Source organism: Simochromis diagramma, unplaced genomic scaffold, assembly GCF_900408965.1.
Source record: "Simochromis diagramma unplaced genomic scaffold, fSimDia1.1 OVJJ01000344.1, whole genome shotgun sequence".
Lineage (NCBI taxonomy): Eukaryota > Metazoa > Chordata > Actinopteri > Cichliformes > Cichlidae > Simochromis > Simochromis diagramma.
The window spans coordinates 5,646,416-5,662,059 of record NW_024387375.1 but is presented as its reverse complement, the minus strand read 5'-3'; the positions used below and the strand labels follow the sequence as shown (position 1 = coordinate 5,662,059).

Below are 15,644 nucleotides of genomic sequence, written 5' to 3'. Positions count from 1 at the left end.
TAATTACTTTTTCAAAGTAACTTGCCTGCTAGTAACACTGCTATTAACAAAGAGTGTACTTTCTGTTTTTTCACATAATCATCTTACAGATAACAACATAGTAACATTATCTACAGCTACTTTCAGTACCATTGATATTTATTTTGAGTCTTTTTCTCCAGCTGACTTCAGTAATTATTTATTATATAATTGTGTATAATATATAATTATAAGTAATTATATATTATTTTAGACCCCATTCCCACAAGACTCCTCGAGGAAGTCCTACCATTAATTACTGCTTCAGTCTTAAATATGATCAACCTGTCTCTAATAATTGGCTATGTACCACAGACCTTCAAGCTGGCAGTAGGTAAACTCTTGACCTAGCGGTCTTAGCTAATTATAGGCCAACCTTCCTTTCATCTCAAAAGTTTTTGAAAGAGTAGTTGTAAAACAGCTAACAGATCATCTACAGAGGAATGGCTTATATAATGTCACGGTTCTGGGTCAGTTTCCACCCAGTATTTTGAGTTTATTATGTTTTGGTTTAATTTTGAATCAGGGATTGTTTTCTTGTTCTCTTGTTGTGTTAATGATGATGATTATGATGATTATTATTAGAGTTTCATGTTTCTGTTTGTGTTTAGGATTTGTTCTTCGGTTGTGTCTGCTTAGTATATGTCTAGTTCCATGTGTCATTTTCTGTCTGTCAATGTAGAGTCTGCGTCTTAGTGTGATGGTTTCTTGTTCCTGTTTTATTGTGAAGGTCTGCGTCTCATGTGAGTGTGTTCAGTTTTACCTCTCGTCTCGTTAATGATTCCAAGCTGTGTCTCCCACCTGTGTGTAATCTCCCTGTGATTCTCTGAGTGTATTTAAGTCGTGTCTTCTGTGTTTGTAGTTGCTGGTCCGTCTGTGTATCCACCATGTCTCACCCGTGTGGTTTCCCTGCTGTCCATCTCCTCTGCTCGTTCTCATTCTTGTCCAGGTTTGTGCTCTGTAGTTTAGTTGTTTCCAGTCTAGTTTAGTTCGTGCTCCATTTGCTGTTTGTCCATTGTAGTGTTCTGTTGCAGAGTGTAGCAACTCCGATCAAACACCAAGCTAAACCTCTGTCAATGAATACACGAGTCCGAGTAGAGTTGACCTTTTACTCAGAATCTTCATTTGACAAGCGGTGAAAACTGTAGTTGAAAGGAAATACAGAATAGAAAAAATGATCGTTTACATAAATGTTGCATCACGAAATAACTCAAAATGTGACCTTACACCTTCGTGTTAGCTTTAGCAACAGTAATGATCATCATCAAAACTGCCTTTTTTAACATGTACAAATCAACCTCCATGAATCACAAATAAAATATAATTTTTCACAAATACCACTATTTATGCCTTTTTAACACCTTCATCGTGAAATATATACACTTACGGCGTTGCCTGAACAATGTTCCCAAATGGATGGCTGTGGATAAGCCTCAGAGCAAGACCACATGTCACTCTCCCTCTTAGAGAACCAGGAAGAGGAATTAAACAGGAAATGAAGCAATACAGGTAACCCACCAGGAAGTGAGGTTATTAGCAAGTTCACCTTCAAAATTAAAGCTTCTTAACATTTTTAACTCTTTTTACTGTTCTTTCTAACTTAAATACATACAAAAGAATTACTTTAAGCAAACATTAAAGATAAATGAAATAAATGCCTTTGAGGCATCACACTCCCCGCCTGGCCTGTGTGAGGCCACTATGAACTTGAATGAGTCCAAACAACAGTCCTTAAATCAGTCCTTAGGCAGAAGAAGAACTACTTCTGCAACTGGCCTAAGGAAGGTTCTTGTGTCACCTTGGTCGGTCGTTTTTACTTCAACCTTTCTCACATGTCCATCCTTCCCAGGAAAGGTTGCTGTGACTATGGCCATGGGCCAGTAGTTGCGGATGGTCTGCTTGTCCCTGAGGAGGACCAGATCCCCAACTTGAAGGTTTCTGCGTGTCACTGTCCATTTTTGTCTTTGTTGTAAGGATGGTAAGTATTCTTTGCTCCAACGGGCCCAAAACTGGTTTGCGAGCCCTTGAACTTGCCTCCATTGTTTTGTGAAGAGGTCCTTGTCTGTGAAATCTCCTGGAGGAGGTGGAACTCCTGCTTTCTGTGTGAGGAGCATGGCTGGTGAAAGAATGAAAGGTTGGTTTGGGTCTGTAGACACAGGTAGGAGTGGACGTGCATTGATGATAGCTGTAATTTCTGCCATTAGTGTTGACAGCACTTCATGGGTCAGGTGACTCTTTTGCTGCAAGAGCATTGAATCAAGGATTCTCCTGGCAACACCAATCATCCGTTCCCATGAGCCTCCCATGTGGGAAGCATGTGGAGGTCTGAAGTTCCAGCTACATCCTTGCTTGCTGAGGTACCCCTGTACAGTATTATCCATCTCCAACTCCTTGCTAGCTCCAATGAAGTTGGTCCCACAATCAGACTGAAGTTCTTTTGCAGGGCCTCTGAGAGCGAAGAACCGCCTGAGAGCATTTATACAGCTAGATGCGTCCATAGACTCAATCAGCTCAATGTGGACGGCCCTTGAACTCAAACAACTAAACATCATGGCCCACCGTTTGCTCTCTGCCTGTCCTCCTCTGGTGCGTCTGGTTACAACAGACCAAGGTCCAAAGACGTCAAGCCCCACGTATGTGAAGGGAGGGCAAACTTTGAGACGTTCCGGCGGTAAGTCGGCCATACGTTGTTCTTCCGGTCTCCCACGCAGCTTCCGGCAGATTACGCATTTGTGTAGGACTGAATTGATTAGTCGCTTCCCACCCAAAATCCACAGTCCAGCTGCCCTTACTGCACCTTCTGTGAGATGTCGACCCTGATGTCTCACCTGCTCATGGTGATGTCGTACGAGCAGTAAGGAAACGTAGCTGTCCTTGGGTAGGATTACTGGGTTCTTTTCTTCACACGTTAGTTGAGAATGTTTCAGTCTGCCTCCAACGCAGATAAGACTACTCTCCAAAGTTGGACTGAGTTTATGCAACGGGCTGTTTGTGGGCACCACTTTGTTTGCTTGGAGGGCTGACAGTTCCTTGGCAAAGGCTGGCATTTGTGCTGCTTGCAGAATGACATGTTTTGCTTGAGCTATTTCATCCACAGTACGAGGTAAGCGACATGTGTGCCATCCCGTACACCTGCTGTTTTGGTTTGAATGTTTGTGAGATCTTGCCACATGGATAAGGAAAGCCACTGCTCGCAGTAGAGAGGTAAAGGTGGAGAAACGGCGAAAGCGATCAGGGGTAAGTACAGGTTCCTTCAGATGAGTAGTGTAGGTGCGTACCTGCGGTCGAATCTCTGAGTCATTTCCCGGGTCGATGAGCTCAAACGTCTCACTGGTTTGTGTTGTTTCTGCAGATAACTGATGCAGGAATGAAGGTCCGGTGAACCAAGAACTCTGGGTCAGATGGGATGCAGGCAGAGATCTGGATGCATGGTCCGCAGGGTTTTCTTCCGTGCACACATAATGCCATTGTTCTGGTCTGGTAGATTGTCGGATATGTTGGACTCTGTTATGGACATATGTGTAGAAGCGTTTTGTCGTATTACAAATGTACCCGAGTACCACCTTACTGTCCGTGTAGAACCTGACAGCATCCAATTTCAGATCCAGCTCCTCCCGGATGAGATCCGCCATTTCTACTGCAAGGACAGCAGCGCAGAGTTCGAGCCTCGGGATTGTTGGTTCAGACTGGGGTGCTAATTTGGCTTTGCCCATAACAAATCCTACTTCCACTTTTCCATCCTCCTGGATGGCTCTCAAGTAAGCGATAGCCCCAATGGCCATAGTTGAGGCATCTGAGAATACAAACAACTCTGTGCGCACAGCTTTGGTGAGCGAGGTTGATGTGTATGCACGTGGCACATGAAGCTCCTTTAGGACTTGAAGAGAATCTCTCCAGGTTTCCCATTTCTTCAGCTTGTCTTCTGGGAGAGGTGCATCCCAGTCAGTCAGTTCCGAACTAAGTTCCCTAAGAAGAGCTCGTCCCTGGATTGTGACAGGTGCCAGCATACCCATCGGATCAAAAACACTATTGACGGTGGAGAGGACTCCACGTCGAGTGAAAGGTTTGATAATAGTTGATGCAGAGAATGTAAATGTGTCTTTTCTGATCTCCCAAAGCAAACCCAGGCTGCGCTGCAGGGGTGCTGTCTCCCCACTCAAATCCAGATCCTTGATGAGCGGGACACAATCTTCTGGCGGGAAAGCTCCAGTGACTGCTGGACTGTTCGACACAAACTTGTGCAAGCGGAGGTTTGATTTAGCAAGTGAAGCCTGAGTCTGTTGGAGAAGGTTGATTGCTTATGCTTCAGATGGGAGAGACACCAAGCCATCATCCACGTAAAAGTGCCTTTCCACAAATTTCACTGTGTCGGCACCGTACTTCTGGGCACCTTCAGCAATGGCTCTTCGCAGACCATAGATGGCCACAGCCGGAGATGGTGAGTTACCAAAGACATGAACCCTCATGCGATAGTCGATAACTGCCTTGGTGAGGTCGTTGTCCTCATACCACAAAAACCGGAGGAAGTTGCGGTGCCTTTCATGGACCAAAAAGCAGTGAAACATTTGTTGGATGTCGGCGAGGATAGCTACCCTCTCCCTTCGAAAGCGTAGAAGGACGCCCAAGAGAGAATTGTTGAGGTCAGGACCAGTCAGAAGCACGTCATTGAGGGAGACCCCGCAGTACTGAGCGCTGGAATCAAAAACCACCCTGATTTGGTTGGGCTTTTGTGGGTGGTATACCCCGAATGATGGAAGAAACCAGCACTCTTCATCTTCCCTCAAGGGTGGTGCCACCTCTGCGTGACCGTTGGCAATGATCTTCTCCATATTGCTTCTGCATCTCAGGTTTCTTCCTGAATTGGCGTTGCAAGGATTCAAACCTCTTAACCGCATGCTCTTTATTATTTGGCAAACGTTGCCGTGGCTCCTTGAACGGCAATGGAGCAACCCAACTACCAGTGTCATCTCTGTGGACATTTGTATCCATGATCTCTAGGAAGAGGATGTCTTCTATTGATGGAGCAGGTTTGTTATCATGTTCAGATTGGTTAAACACTGTGTGTCCTAGCATCCTCTCTGGCATTTTGTTAGACTTGCTGAAGCTTGGCTGTGTTTCTTTGACATGCATGAAACTTGCACAGGGCTGAAATATGGAATGGCGACCGCTGTCTACCACATGGGTCTTGAATGTGTCCACCGTTGGCTTATGCACATTACCTAGGCACACCTCCCCTATCACCACCCAGCCTAGATCGAGACGTTGTGCAAAGGGAGCGTTGTGTGGCCCGTTAACTTGCTGCCTGACCTTGTGTGCTCTAAGCACGTCTCTCCCGAGCAGCAGGAGTATCTCTGCTTCTGGGTCTAGATCGGGGATGTGTTTGGCTATATGGTGGAGATGAGGATGATGCAAAACAGCACCTGGTGTTGGGATTTCAGCTCGATTGTTAGGGATTTCAGGGCACTCAAGGAGTGGTGGAAGAGGTATGAGCACGTTGCCGTTCAACGACTCTATCTGGAATCCTTCTGCCTTTCTGCCATACGTTTCGATGACACCGGAGCATGTTCTGAGATGGTATAAGAGTGGTTCGTTCTCCACACCAAACAGCTCAAAGAACTCTGGCCTGGCTAATGAGCGATTGCTCTGGTCGTCCAGAATTACATAAGCTTTAATGGCTTTGTGTTTTGAATGTTTGGGGTAGACCTTTGCAAGGCAGATCTTAGAGCAAGAATGACCCCACTGGCCGGGGCCACAAACCTCTGTGCAGCTGGTTCTAACATCAGTTACATTAGAGTCATCTTCTCCCTCCCCGCCGTTCTCTTGTGGTGGTGGAGGAGCCTTGGTGAGTTGAGGTTGTGGGCCAGGGTGCATGGCTGCATCATGATAGATGCTTTCACATTCTAAGCATTTCACGGAAGATTTGCAGTCTTTGGCAACATGTGAAGTTGAAGAACAACACTTGAAGCATATTCCTTTCTGTTTTAGAAAGGCCTTCCTGTCATTGATGGGCTTGTTTCTGAATGTCCTGCATTTTTTAAGTGGGTGAGGTTTATTGTGCAATGGGCAGTTCTTGTTAGGGTCGTTGTTGATTGTAGAGACATCTGTTTTGTGAACTGCGATAGACTTGTTGGTGTTAAAGCTCTTCATAGGTAATCTTTCTGATTTTGTGGGGTTTGCGCCGTTGCTTTGACGAATAAAGCTGGGGTCATTTCGCTTCTTTGCCTCATGACAGACAAAGTTACAAAAGTAACTAAAGGGAGGGAAGCAGCTGTTATTCTCCTCTTTGTACCACGACCCAGATGACACCCACTTCTCCTGGAGCCCATATGGGAGCTTGTCTACTATGGGTCCAATACCTCTGGAGGTGTCTAGATATGACAGCCCAGTGAGGTATCCATCCTCCTTGGCGCCTTGTATCTCCATAAGCAAATCCCCAAGTTCACGTAATCTGATGTGATCTTTGGCTGCAATTTTTGGAAAACTGTCAAGTCTCTGAAACAGTGACTGCTCGATCATCTCAGGGGCACCATAGCAGTCATTCAGCCTCTCCCATGCCTTGCGCAGAGCCAAACCAGCATTATTCACATGCACTGAGCGTATGCATCTTATTTGCTGTCCAGACTCTTTTCCTAACCATTTGGTCATGAGGTCTAATTCTTGTGTTTCTGTAAGTTGAACCTCAGCCACAGCATTAGTGAATGAGGACCGCCATGCACGGAAATTCTCTGGCTTATCATCAAATTGGTACAGTCCTGACGTAACGAGATCACGTCGCGCCAAATATTGTGCCAGAGGGTCTGGTGGTTGTGACACGCTCACTGGAAGCATATGCCGGGGTGTTTGTGATTGAGCACCTATATACGTGCGAGGGTTTGTTATTTCGACGTCGGTCTTCGATTCAGCTCTGGTCAGTTTAGACAGGTTTGTTGTGGGTGGATGCGTCCCATTATCCACTTCAGGCTTGGGCTTGCTATTGCTATGTTGGAATTCCGCTAAGCTTACAGGTGGATGCCATGTTCTGAAACTGTCTTGTGATTCTGCACGGTCTACAGATTTAACAGGTGGGACAGATACTGGTGCAAAGGTAGACCGATTCTGATCATTTTGAGAGCAAACATATTCACTAGTACGTTGCAATCTAAGCCTGTCTTCTGACTCAGATTTCACATTTTCTACATTTCCATGCATTTCTGCTACATCTTCTAACACCTGTGCTTCAGCAATGGCTGCGTCTGCTTCACGATTTAATGTTAGCACTTCCAGCTCTGTATCAATTCTAGCGGCTTCCAACTGATTTTGAGCTTCTCTAGTTTTCCTTTCTGCTTCTCTAGCAGCCTTTTCCAATTTTAATTTAGCCTCCTGGCTAGCATATGATGCTCGTACCTTAGCAGCTTCTGCTTTAGCTCTGGCGCGAGCCGCACTTACAGATGATGCTGATGTCACGTTGCTCCTGGTATTTGATACCGATGACTTGTTGCTTGCTGCCATCACGAACACGTAGGACCATCGAGTGCCGCCTTTTCACTGTAGTGTTCTGTTGCAGAGTGTAACAACTCCGATCAAACACCAAGCTAAACCTCTGTCAATGAATACACAAGTCCGAGTAGAGTTGACCTTTTACTCAGAATCTTCATTTGACAAGCGGTGAAAACTGTAGTTGAAAGGAAATACAGAATAGAAAAAATGATCGTTTACATAAATGTTGCATCACGAAATAACTCAAAATGTGACCTTACACCTTCGTGTTAGCTTTAGCAACAGTAATGATCATCATCAAAACTGCCTTTTTTAACATGTACAAATCAACCTCCATGAATCACAAATAAAATATAATTTTTCACAAATACCACTATTTATGCCTTTTTAACACCTTCATCGTGAAATATATACACTTACGGCGTTGCCTGAACAATGTTCCCAAGTGGATGGCTGTGGATAAGCCTCAGAGCAAGACCACATGTCACTCTCCCTCTTAGAGAACCAGGAAGAGGAATTAAACAGGAAATGAAGCAATACAGGTAACCCACCAGGAAGTGAGGTTATTAGCAAGTTCACCTTCAAAATTAAAGCTTCTTAACATTTTTAACTCTTTTTACTGTTCTTTCTAACTTAAATACATACAAAAGAATTACTTTAAGCAAACATTAAAGATAAATGAAATAAATGCCTTTGAGGCATCACATCCATATTTATTTCGTGTTCAATAAACCACCTTCACTTCTCCACTACTGCCTGCGATTGGATCCTCATTTATTATTTTCACACGGTTCTCCTCACCCGCCGTGACAGTACGGACCAGCCAGATATGGATCCAGCGGCAGTCACCCCACCTAGGGAGCTTCAGGAGGCCGTTATCAACTCTGCTTCTAAATTGATTTACCAGCTGTTAGAGCATGAGGGAGAAGCGTCTCTTTACACTGTGGAAGCCAACCTACAACACCTTATTTCCAGTTACCCCTGGTTATTGGACTCACTGCATCCGCTTGTACAGAATTTTGTTCTTCACGAGCAGTGTTGGGAAGGTTACTTTTAAAATGTATTCCATTACAGAATACAGAATACATGCCCCAAAATGTATTCTGTAACGTATTCCGTTACGTTACTCAATGACAGTAACGTATTCTGAATACTTTGGATTACTTAATATATTATCATGCTTTTTACAACAACGTGAATGTACTATTGCTGTGTGATTTATTACTATTACTGAAAGTCCGCGACTCCGAACTGTAGTAAAGGGACCTCTGACTAATACAGCGGGGTCCCTGTCGGCTCGTAGCCGAAAAATAGCTTTACTTTGTTGTGTGGGTCAACTTTCTTGCGAGAGACAGAGAGAGGCGTTGAAAGACTGCTCCAACGGAACTTATTGTTTTCGGAGGAAAACACGAACACGGTGTACAGTCGAGTCTTAATAGCTTACTTACAACTGGGCTCGTCAGGCTCTCTTCTTGGCTGCAGTGGTTATTATTATATTTACATGCTTCCCGCTCCCGTTTTTGCTCGATGACAACTCGTACCTTTCCACTCCCCTTTTTCTCCCTCCTCGCGCTCACAGACCCATAACGTGTATGGCAGTCCATTCTCCCTGCAACACGGACTACACTGCCTATTATGCTACATTCTTTAGAGCTATGCTTGTAGCATTCTGCCTGTTAGCTTAGCACAACAACAACAACAACGAAAAGGCGCTCTCTCACCCAGGAAACACACAGTCGCAGAGAGAGAGAGAGCGTCGCCCTGTAACCATGGCAACCGTAACGCTGCCGCCTGGAACAAAAGAACGTAGCTGTCAAACAAAACCGAAACAGTCCTGACCCGCGACAATATGAAACAGGAAAGTACCGCAGTGTAATCCATTTATTTCAACAAAGTGACTGTATTCTGAATACCACCTTTTTAAACGGTAACTGTAACGCAATACAGTTACTCATATTTTGTATTTTAAATACGTAACGGCGGTACATGTATTCCGTTACTCCCCAACACTGTTCACGAGCTTCACCTACACCCCCCCGCCGCTACCGCTCGCCTGCTCGCTTCAACAGAGGACGTGCCATCTGAACCGCCGGACGAGGGATTACCCGGCCTGTCGGAGCTGTCTCCAAGAAAGAAGCGACGTTTGCACTGTCGGCGTGGCACCCCACAGCCGGATGTCGGGACATGTAAACAACCGGCAGTGGTGAGTGAGAGGGACACTGTTTCTGCTTTGTCGGATACAAGGACTATTTATTCTGGGACTATTTATTGCGTTTCCACCGAAGATAATAGTGTTTTTTCTGCTTCATCTATGGCTATTGCTTCTAAGACTGTCTTTCCCGTGCCCACGTCCTGTGTTAATGACTGTTTCCGCTTTGCTGCTGCCAAGCCTGGAATTACTGAGCCTGGCATTATGAATTCAGAGAATGAAAACGTTTGGGACTATTTTTCATCTGCACTGGTCTATTCAGGGGAAGCTGTAAACCTCACTGAAACAGTTCTTCCTGACCATGTTCTCCCATCCACACCTTCACCACAAGTTAATGTGGGGCCTGTAACACAGTTAGCAGTACAGTTAGCAGTTCAGCCAGCAGCCCAGCTGCCCTCAGTTCAGCCAGCAGCCCAGCTGCCCTCAGTTCAGCCAGCAGCCCAGCTGCCCTCAGTTCAGCCAGCCACTCCACTACCTGTTACAACTTCGCTACCTGTAGCTCAGTTGCCACCAGTTCAGCAGCCTACCCACTCACTCATTCAGCCACCATCCTCACTGTCTCATTCTAAGCAGGGAACACACTTCATCACAACATCTGCTGGTTCTCTTAAGCTGGCCATGTCAGAGACAGTTGCTCCCTCTAGGGCCTCTCCAGAGGCTGGGTGTCAGTCACCAGCCAACTCTGGACCCCTAGAGGTCAAGACGCCAGCACCAGCAGCCTCACCGGAGAGCTCACCAGAACAGTCTCAGCTCTCAGTCCCCCCTGAGAGTTCAAGTGAGTTCATCCGTCCGCCTCCGTCCTCTGCTGAGTGTATTGGGGAACACTTTCAGCCCTCTGAGGACTGCATCCCACTGTTGCTGCCTGAGTCTAGCCGCTGTGCTGCTCAATCCCAGCCAGTGTCCACACTGACAGAGGTCTCCGTACCTGCTGCTTCAGTTGTCTGCTCTAGCTGGAGGGCCCGAGGAGCCCGTCCAGCCTCAAGTTTCGTCTGCTGGGGGTTCGGGAGAACCCAGCCAGCCTCACGTTTCGTCTGCTGGGGGTTCGGGTGAACCCAGCCAGTGTCCTGCCTCGTCAGCTGGAGGGCCCGAGTCGCCCGTCCAGCTTCAAGCCAAGTCAGCTGGTGGGTCCGAGTCGCCCGTCCAGCTTCAAGCCAAGTCAGCTGGTGGGTCCGAGGAGCCCACCCAGCACCACGCCTCGTCTGCTGGTGGTCCTGGAGGACCCAGCAAGCACACCCTCATGTCTGCTGACGGTCCGGGGAGGTTTGTTCAGCCACCACCTGTTGAATCATCCCCTGTGACTTCTACACCGTTGCCTGCATCCACATCACCTCCTGCAGCATCACCACTGTCAGGTTCCGCAGCCGTCCCGCTGCCGTCAGGTTCCGCAGCCGTCCCGCTGCCGTCAGGTTCCGCAGCCGTGTCTTCATCCACGCCTGGTCCAGCCTCCGTGTCTTCATCCTCGCCTGGTCCAGCCTCGTCTGGTCCTGCGGTTGCCACACCACCGTCAGAGCCAGCTCGACCTGTTCCGCTTCGCCTCTGCCGGCCGTTTTCCAGGCCTCTAAGTTGGCATCATGGCCTTCGGGGACGGCCTCCAGAAAGAGTTCGTCGCTGACGCTGGCATCGCGGCCGACCTCCGGGCCTGCTCAGTGGCCGCCACTGCCTTCCAAGTGGTCGGCCTCCTGATTGGTTTTGCCTGCACCGCCGCCGTTGCCGTTGCCGTGTGCACGGTCGGCCCCCTGTTCTGTTTTGGCTCTTGTGTTGTCGACCTCCGGGTCGACCTCCAGACTTTACTGTGGCCTCATGACTAGTCTTGTTTTGTGTTGTCCTGTTTTCGGTTTAATCTGGACTCTTGTGCTCCTTGTTTTTTGTTTCGGACCCTCCTTCCTGGACCCCCTCCGCCCGCCCTGGTCTCATTCTTGTCCAGGTTTGTGCTCTGTAGTTTAGTTGTTTCCAGTCTAGTTTAGTTCGTGCTCCATTTGCTGTTTGTCCATATTTATTTCGTGTTCAATAAACCACCTTCACTTCTCCACTACTGCCTGCGATTGGATCCTCATTTATTATTTTCACACGGCTCTCCTCACCCGCCGTGACATATAAAGAGTTTCTCTCAGGTTTTAGAGCTCATCACAGCACAGAAACAGCTTTAGTGAAGGTTACAAATTATCTTCTTATGGCCTCTGACAGTGGACTCATCTCTGTGCTTGTCCTGCCAGATCTCAGTACAGCATTCAATAGCCTACTGTTGACCGTAATATTAGCGCGATGAGCACATGCTGTAGGTATTACAGGTACTGGAGTCATTTTTTCTTACCAGGATATGTCCTTCTAGGCTGGACTACTGTAATTCATTATTATCAGGGTGTCTTTCTTTTTCATTCACATTTCTCACTCACTATGTGTTAATAGACCTCTATGCATTGATTCTTACTTGTTATTAATCTCTGTCTCTCTTCCACAGCATGTGGTCATGGCAGATGACTGCCCCTCCCTGAGCCTGGTTCTGCTGGAGGTTTCTTCCTGTTAAAATGGAGTTTTAAGGGTCTATCTTATGATATAAGGTTTGAACAAGTAATAAAAGGCTTTTATGTAAGTGGGTTAGCGCCATTAAAAATACATCAATGCATCTGTGACTCCTGAATAGTCAATGCAACACTCTAAAAATCAAGGCTACAAGTCCACAATTTAATCATACCTTGATAGCTCAATTTAAAATACATTATGGTAGTGGAAGACTGTTTGATTTACTTTTCTGTGGTTTTAAAATCTCCAGTTATTTTTTAGTTATTATTTATCAGGAGTTTAACTTTATAAGACCAAGACCTCGTCCGCTATACATTAATTGGTGGTGTGCTAGCCAAACATTACTCGTTTCCCTAACAAATTATATATCGATTTGTACAAAATCTGTGCATTTGTGGTAAATATTATTAGGCACCCAGTCAATGTTTTAGTTGCGTATTATCACTCATTGTACTCATGCTTCCTTGAATTATAACTCGACCTTGATTAAGAAATGCCACAGCATAGGCAGGCCTTCCTCTGTCCTTCCTTTCGTTTGCCTTTAATGACTTAATGATGAGACTGCATTGGAATTTCTGTACTCCCATAGGGAAAGAATACATGTCGATGTTGGAGTCCTTTTAACCTTTTGTCCCACTGACTAACAGCTCTACAGCATCAATCAATTATACAGTTGGTACAATTTTTTTTTTAATGTAAGATGTGAAATGGATTTTGAACATATTGGTGCTGGTTTAATTCACTGGGCCTAAGGCTAATGCAGAGATCTGGGTTTAAATCCATCCTGAGGGCTTTTACTCTTTCTCATGAGTAATGTGAAGGAAATAAGAAGGAAGCAGGTCTCTTTGCCTAGTCTTCAGTGGAATGTTAAGTATTTAGTTGTGTCCCTAAAAGCTGCCAATTTTTTCTGTAATATGTTTGGTATTTTCCCTCTTGTATAAAATCCATGTCATGTAAATACTGTAACATTTTCCATTGGAAAATCTGGGACTAACTGGAATGTAACAAAATGAGCATGAGTGCCAAAATTAAACATAAAAGGCGCCAGGGTAGAGTCATACCATTGGCTTGGAGCCTTCCTGAATTCTCTTCTACACAGTCACTTACTTGCACCAATAACAATAACCAGAAAAACACCCCCAAACAAACAGAATACAACAAGAGAGAGCAATTTTCATCTTATTCTTTTTAAAAAATATATTATTTTAGTAATTACTTCATGTCTGTTTGTTCTTGCAAGGCATGCTTTTTTTAAACCCAGCAACATCTATCTTTATATTTTGAATTCTAATTTAAAAACCTTTCCATAAGTGACCCTGAATGCACAAAAATGAAAATATTTAAACCGTTATGCTGTTGTAGCTACTGCACATTTTGTACATCTACTGAGGACTGTTGGCTTCTTCCGACAGTTAAAACATGTGCATGTTAGGTAATTGGTGATGCACATTTTGTACCTCGAGTCTTAATTATTATTGATAATTAATACTGATAACAGTAAAGTTTAGTGATGAGGATTTTTTTTTATGATATATTAGTGAATAATTATTGAATAAGCGGAAGAACATGGGTGGATGGCTGTTTGTTTTTGTCAAGGTCCTGGGTCGGTGACCCAGTGTTTAATATTTTGAATTATTATATCTTTGAGTTCATTTATTATTTCTAGTCTCTCAGTTTCTGTTCCTGTGTTATGTGTTCCTGTTTATCCTGTTATCCTGTTTATCTTTGCCAACCTGTGTCCTACGTTAATCCATTTTGTTTTGCTTCCTCCCTGTCTCGTCAAGTCTATTATGTTCATCTGTGTCTCCCTCCTGTTGTGCATTTCCTTACCTTGTGTGTGTGTGTATATATAGTGTGTGCTTTCCTCTGCGCCTTGTCAGATTGTCCATTTGTCATCCCAGATGCTTCATCTGTGTACCTCTGCTCTTCATCACGTGTGTATCCTCTCTTGTTCATCATCCACTGCTGTACTTCTTGTGTTTCTCCGGGTTTCAGGTTTCTATAATGTGCTTTCTGTTTATCTCATATGCTTATGTTTAGCTGTCCCCAATTTAAGTTTTTGTTAGTTTTTTTCTCAATTCCCTTCAACTACACACTCCAAACATTGCCTGTGACAGTTTTCATGTCTTAGGTGAAATGGGAGATGGTCTTATTTGATAATAGATGTATTTGTTCACAAACAAGTATTGTAAAACCTAAATAAATCCCCTTCTTTGCTTTCTGAAACACTAATGAAGGATTAATCCTCTATTAATGTCATTTGTTGTTAAGAAGTCAACGTAAACAACATGGACAACATGCAACACCTTAAATGAGAGATTTAGGAACAAAGTTTTGATGAAACACGTCCTCCCCATGAACTAAAAAATACAATAAACTTTGACTTGTCAGTATTATAATGACTCTAACTTAAACAATCCACTGAGTCCACTCAAGTAGCTGAAACAAGGGGAATACAGCATGTTCTGTCAGACAGCTGTTACCTGGGGACAAGAGGCCAAAGATTTACAAGAGCATTAACACAGTTATAGCGGGTGAGCACATCTCTGTCATTCAGAGAGGCGACAAATCCAGTGTTAGATTTTTAAGCTCACATACTTTGAAATCTATATTTCAGGGGATTTTTGGCACAAGAGTCACAACTTTGAAAAAGTAGCATATTTCTGTATTCATTTCATCTCCAGCTGGAACTATCTTTTGATCCATGAATAATCGCAAGACCAACCTTAAGACCATCAATTCAATAAGATAAAACACAACATGCTGTTATATTTATTTATTTATTATTAAGCTTTATCCTTAAAAGAACAGTACCTCCTACAATTTCACTCAAACATGCAAAATGTAAAATTGTGTGCCTTCAACGTTTCCAGGGTTTCTCTGGGTTAAAGGTGTGTCTTATATATTGTGAAGAAACATACGGTGAAATACATGCCAAACATATTCCAAATAAAAGAAATGTAGCTTAAACCAAGGAGAACAAAAATTTGTAGTTACAAGTAAACAAACACAAGACATTTAAATGTGACCTCTGGGTGGTCTTTTGGGTCCTTAAAGCATATTTCATGATAAATGGCAAGTTGAGTACATCTAGTAGCTTAATCAATAAAAATAAAAGAATGCCATTAATAGAACATGTATACATTCAGTTATATGGGTTAATGATGTGCAAACAGTCGCCATTTATAATTTAGTTTAGTGCAAGAATCAGAAAATAAGAGCATAAAAATAATAATCCCCAATTTTTAAAAAGATAAACTATATTAGCTAATAGCTGCTTTGAGCACAGAGCTGTATGCTATTCTTGTGTGCTACCTGCTATAATGACTGCTAAGGTGTCAGCTACTGCTGATCACAGACTCGCACAAGCTTTGATATACTGTTTGCTTCTTTAGCTTTTTCTTTTTGTTTCAGACTTTGG

The 15,644-nt window shown here is 44.3% G+C and overlaps 1 protein-coding gene across 1 annotated transcript; it reads right to left on the bottom strand.

Annotated features, from left to right (window-relative positions):
* Positions 1-545: 545 nt before the first annotated feature.
* LOC120719960 lies at positions 546-8,193 on the bottom strand. The gene is made up of 5 exons (XM_040009519.1): positions 7,915-8,193; positions 4,977-7,669; positions 4,383-4,873; positions 1,406-4,295; positions 546-1,160 (listed from the first exon to the last, which is right to left on the bottom strand). Exons 2-4 carry the CDS (start codon positions 7,504-7,506, stop codon positions 1,755-1,757), a joined length of 5,562 nt encoding a protein of 1,853 aa, XP_039865453.1. The 5' UTR covers positions 7,507-7,669; positions 7,915-8,193; the 3' UTR covers positions 546-1,160; positions 1,406-1,754.
* Between the last annotated feature and the right edge of the window lie 7,451 nt (positions 8,194-15,644).

Coding starts and splice junctions, on each gene's coding strand:
- LOC120719960 (XM_040009519.1), bottom strand. CDS start 7,506: ATGGCAGCAAGCAACAAGTCATCGGTATCAAATACCAGGAGCAACGTG. Junction 4,874..4,976: donor TGTCCACAGAGATGACACTG/GTAGTTGGGTTG, acceptor ACGCCAATTCAG/GAAGAAACCTGAGATGCAGA. Junction 4,296..4,382: donor AGAAGTACGGTGCCGACACA/GTGAAATTTGTG, acceptor CTTCTCCAACAG/ACTCAGGCTTCACTTGCTAA.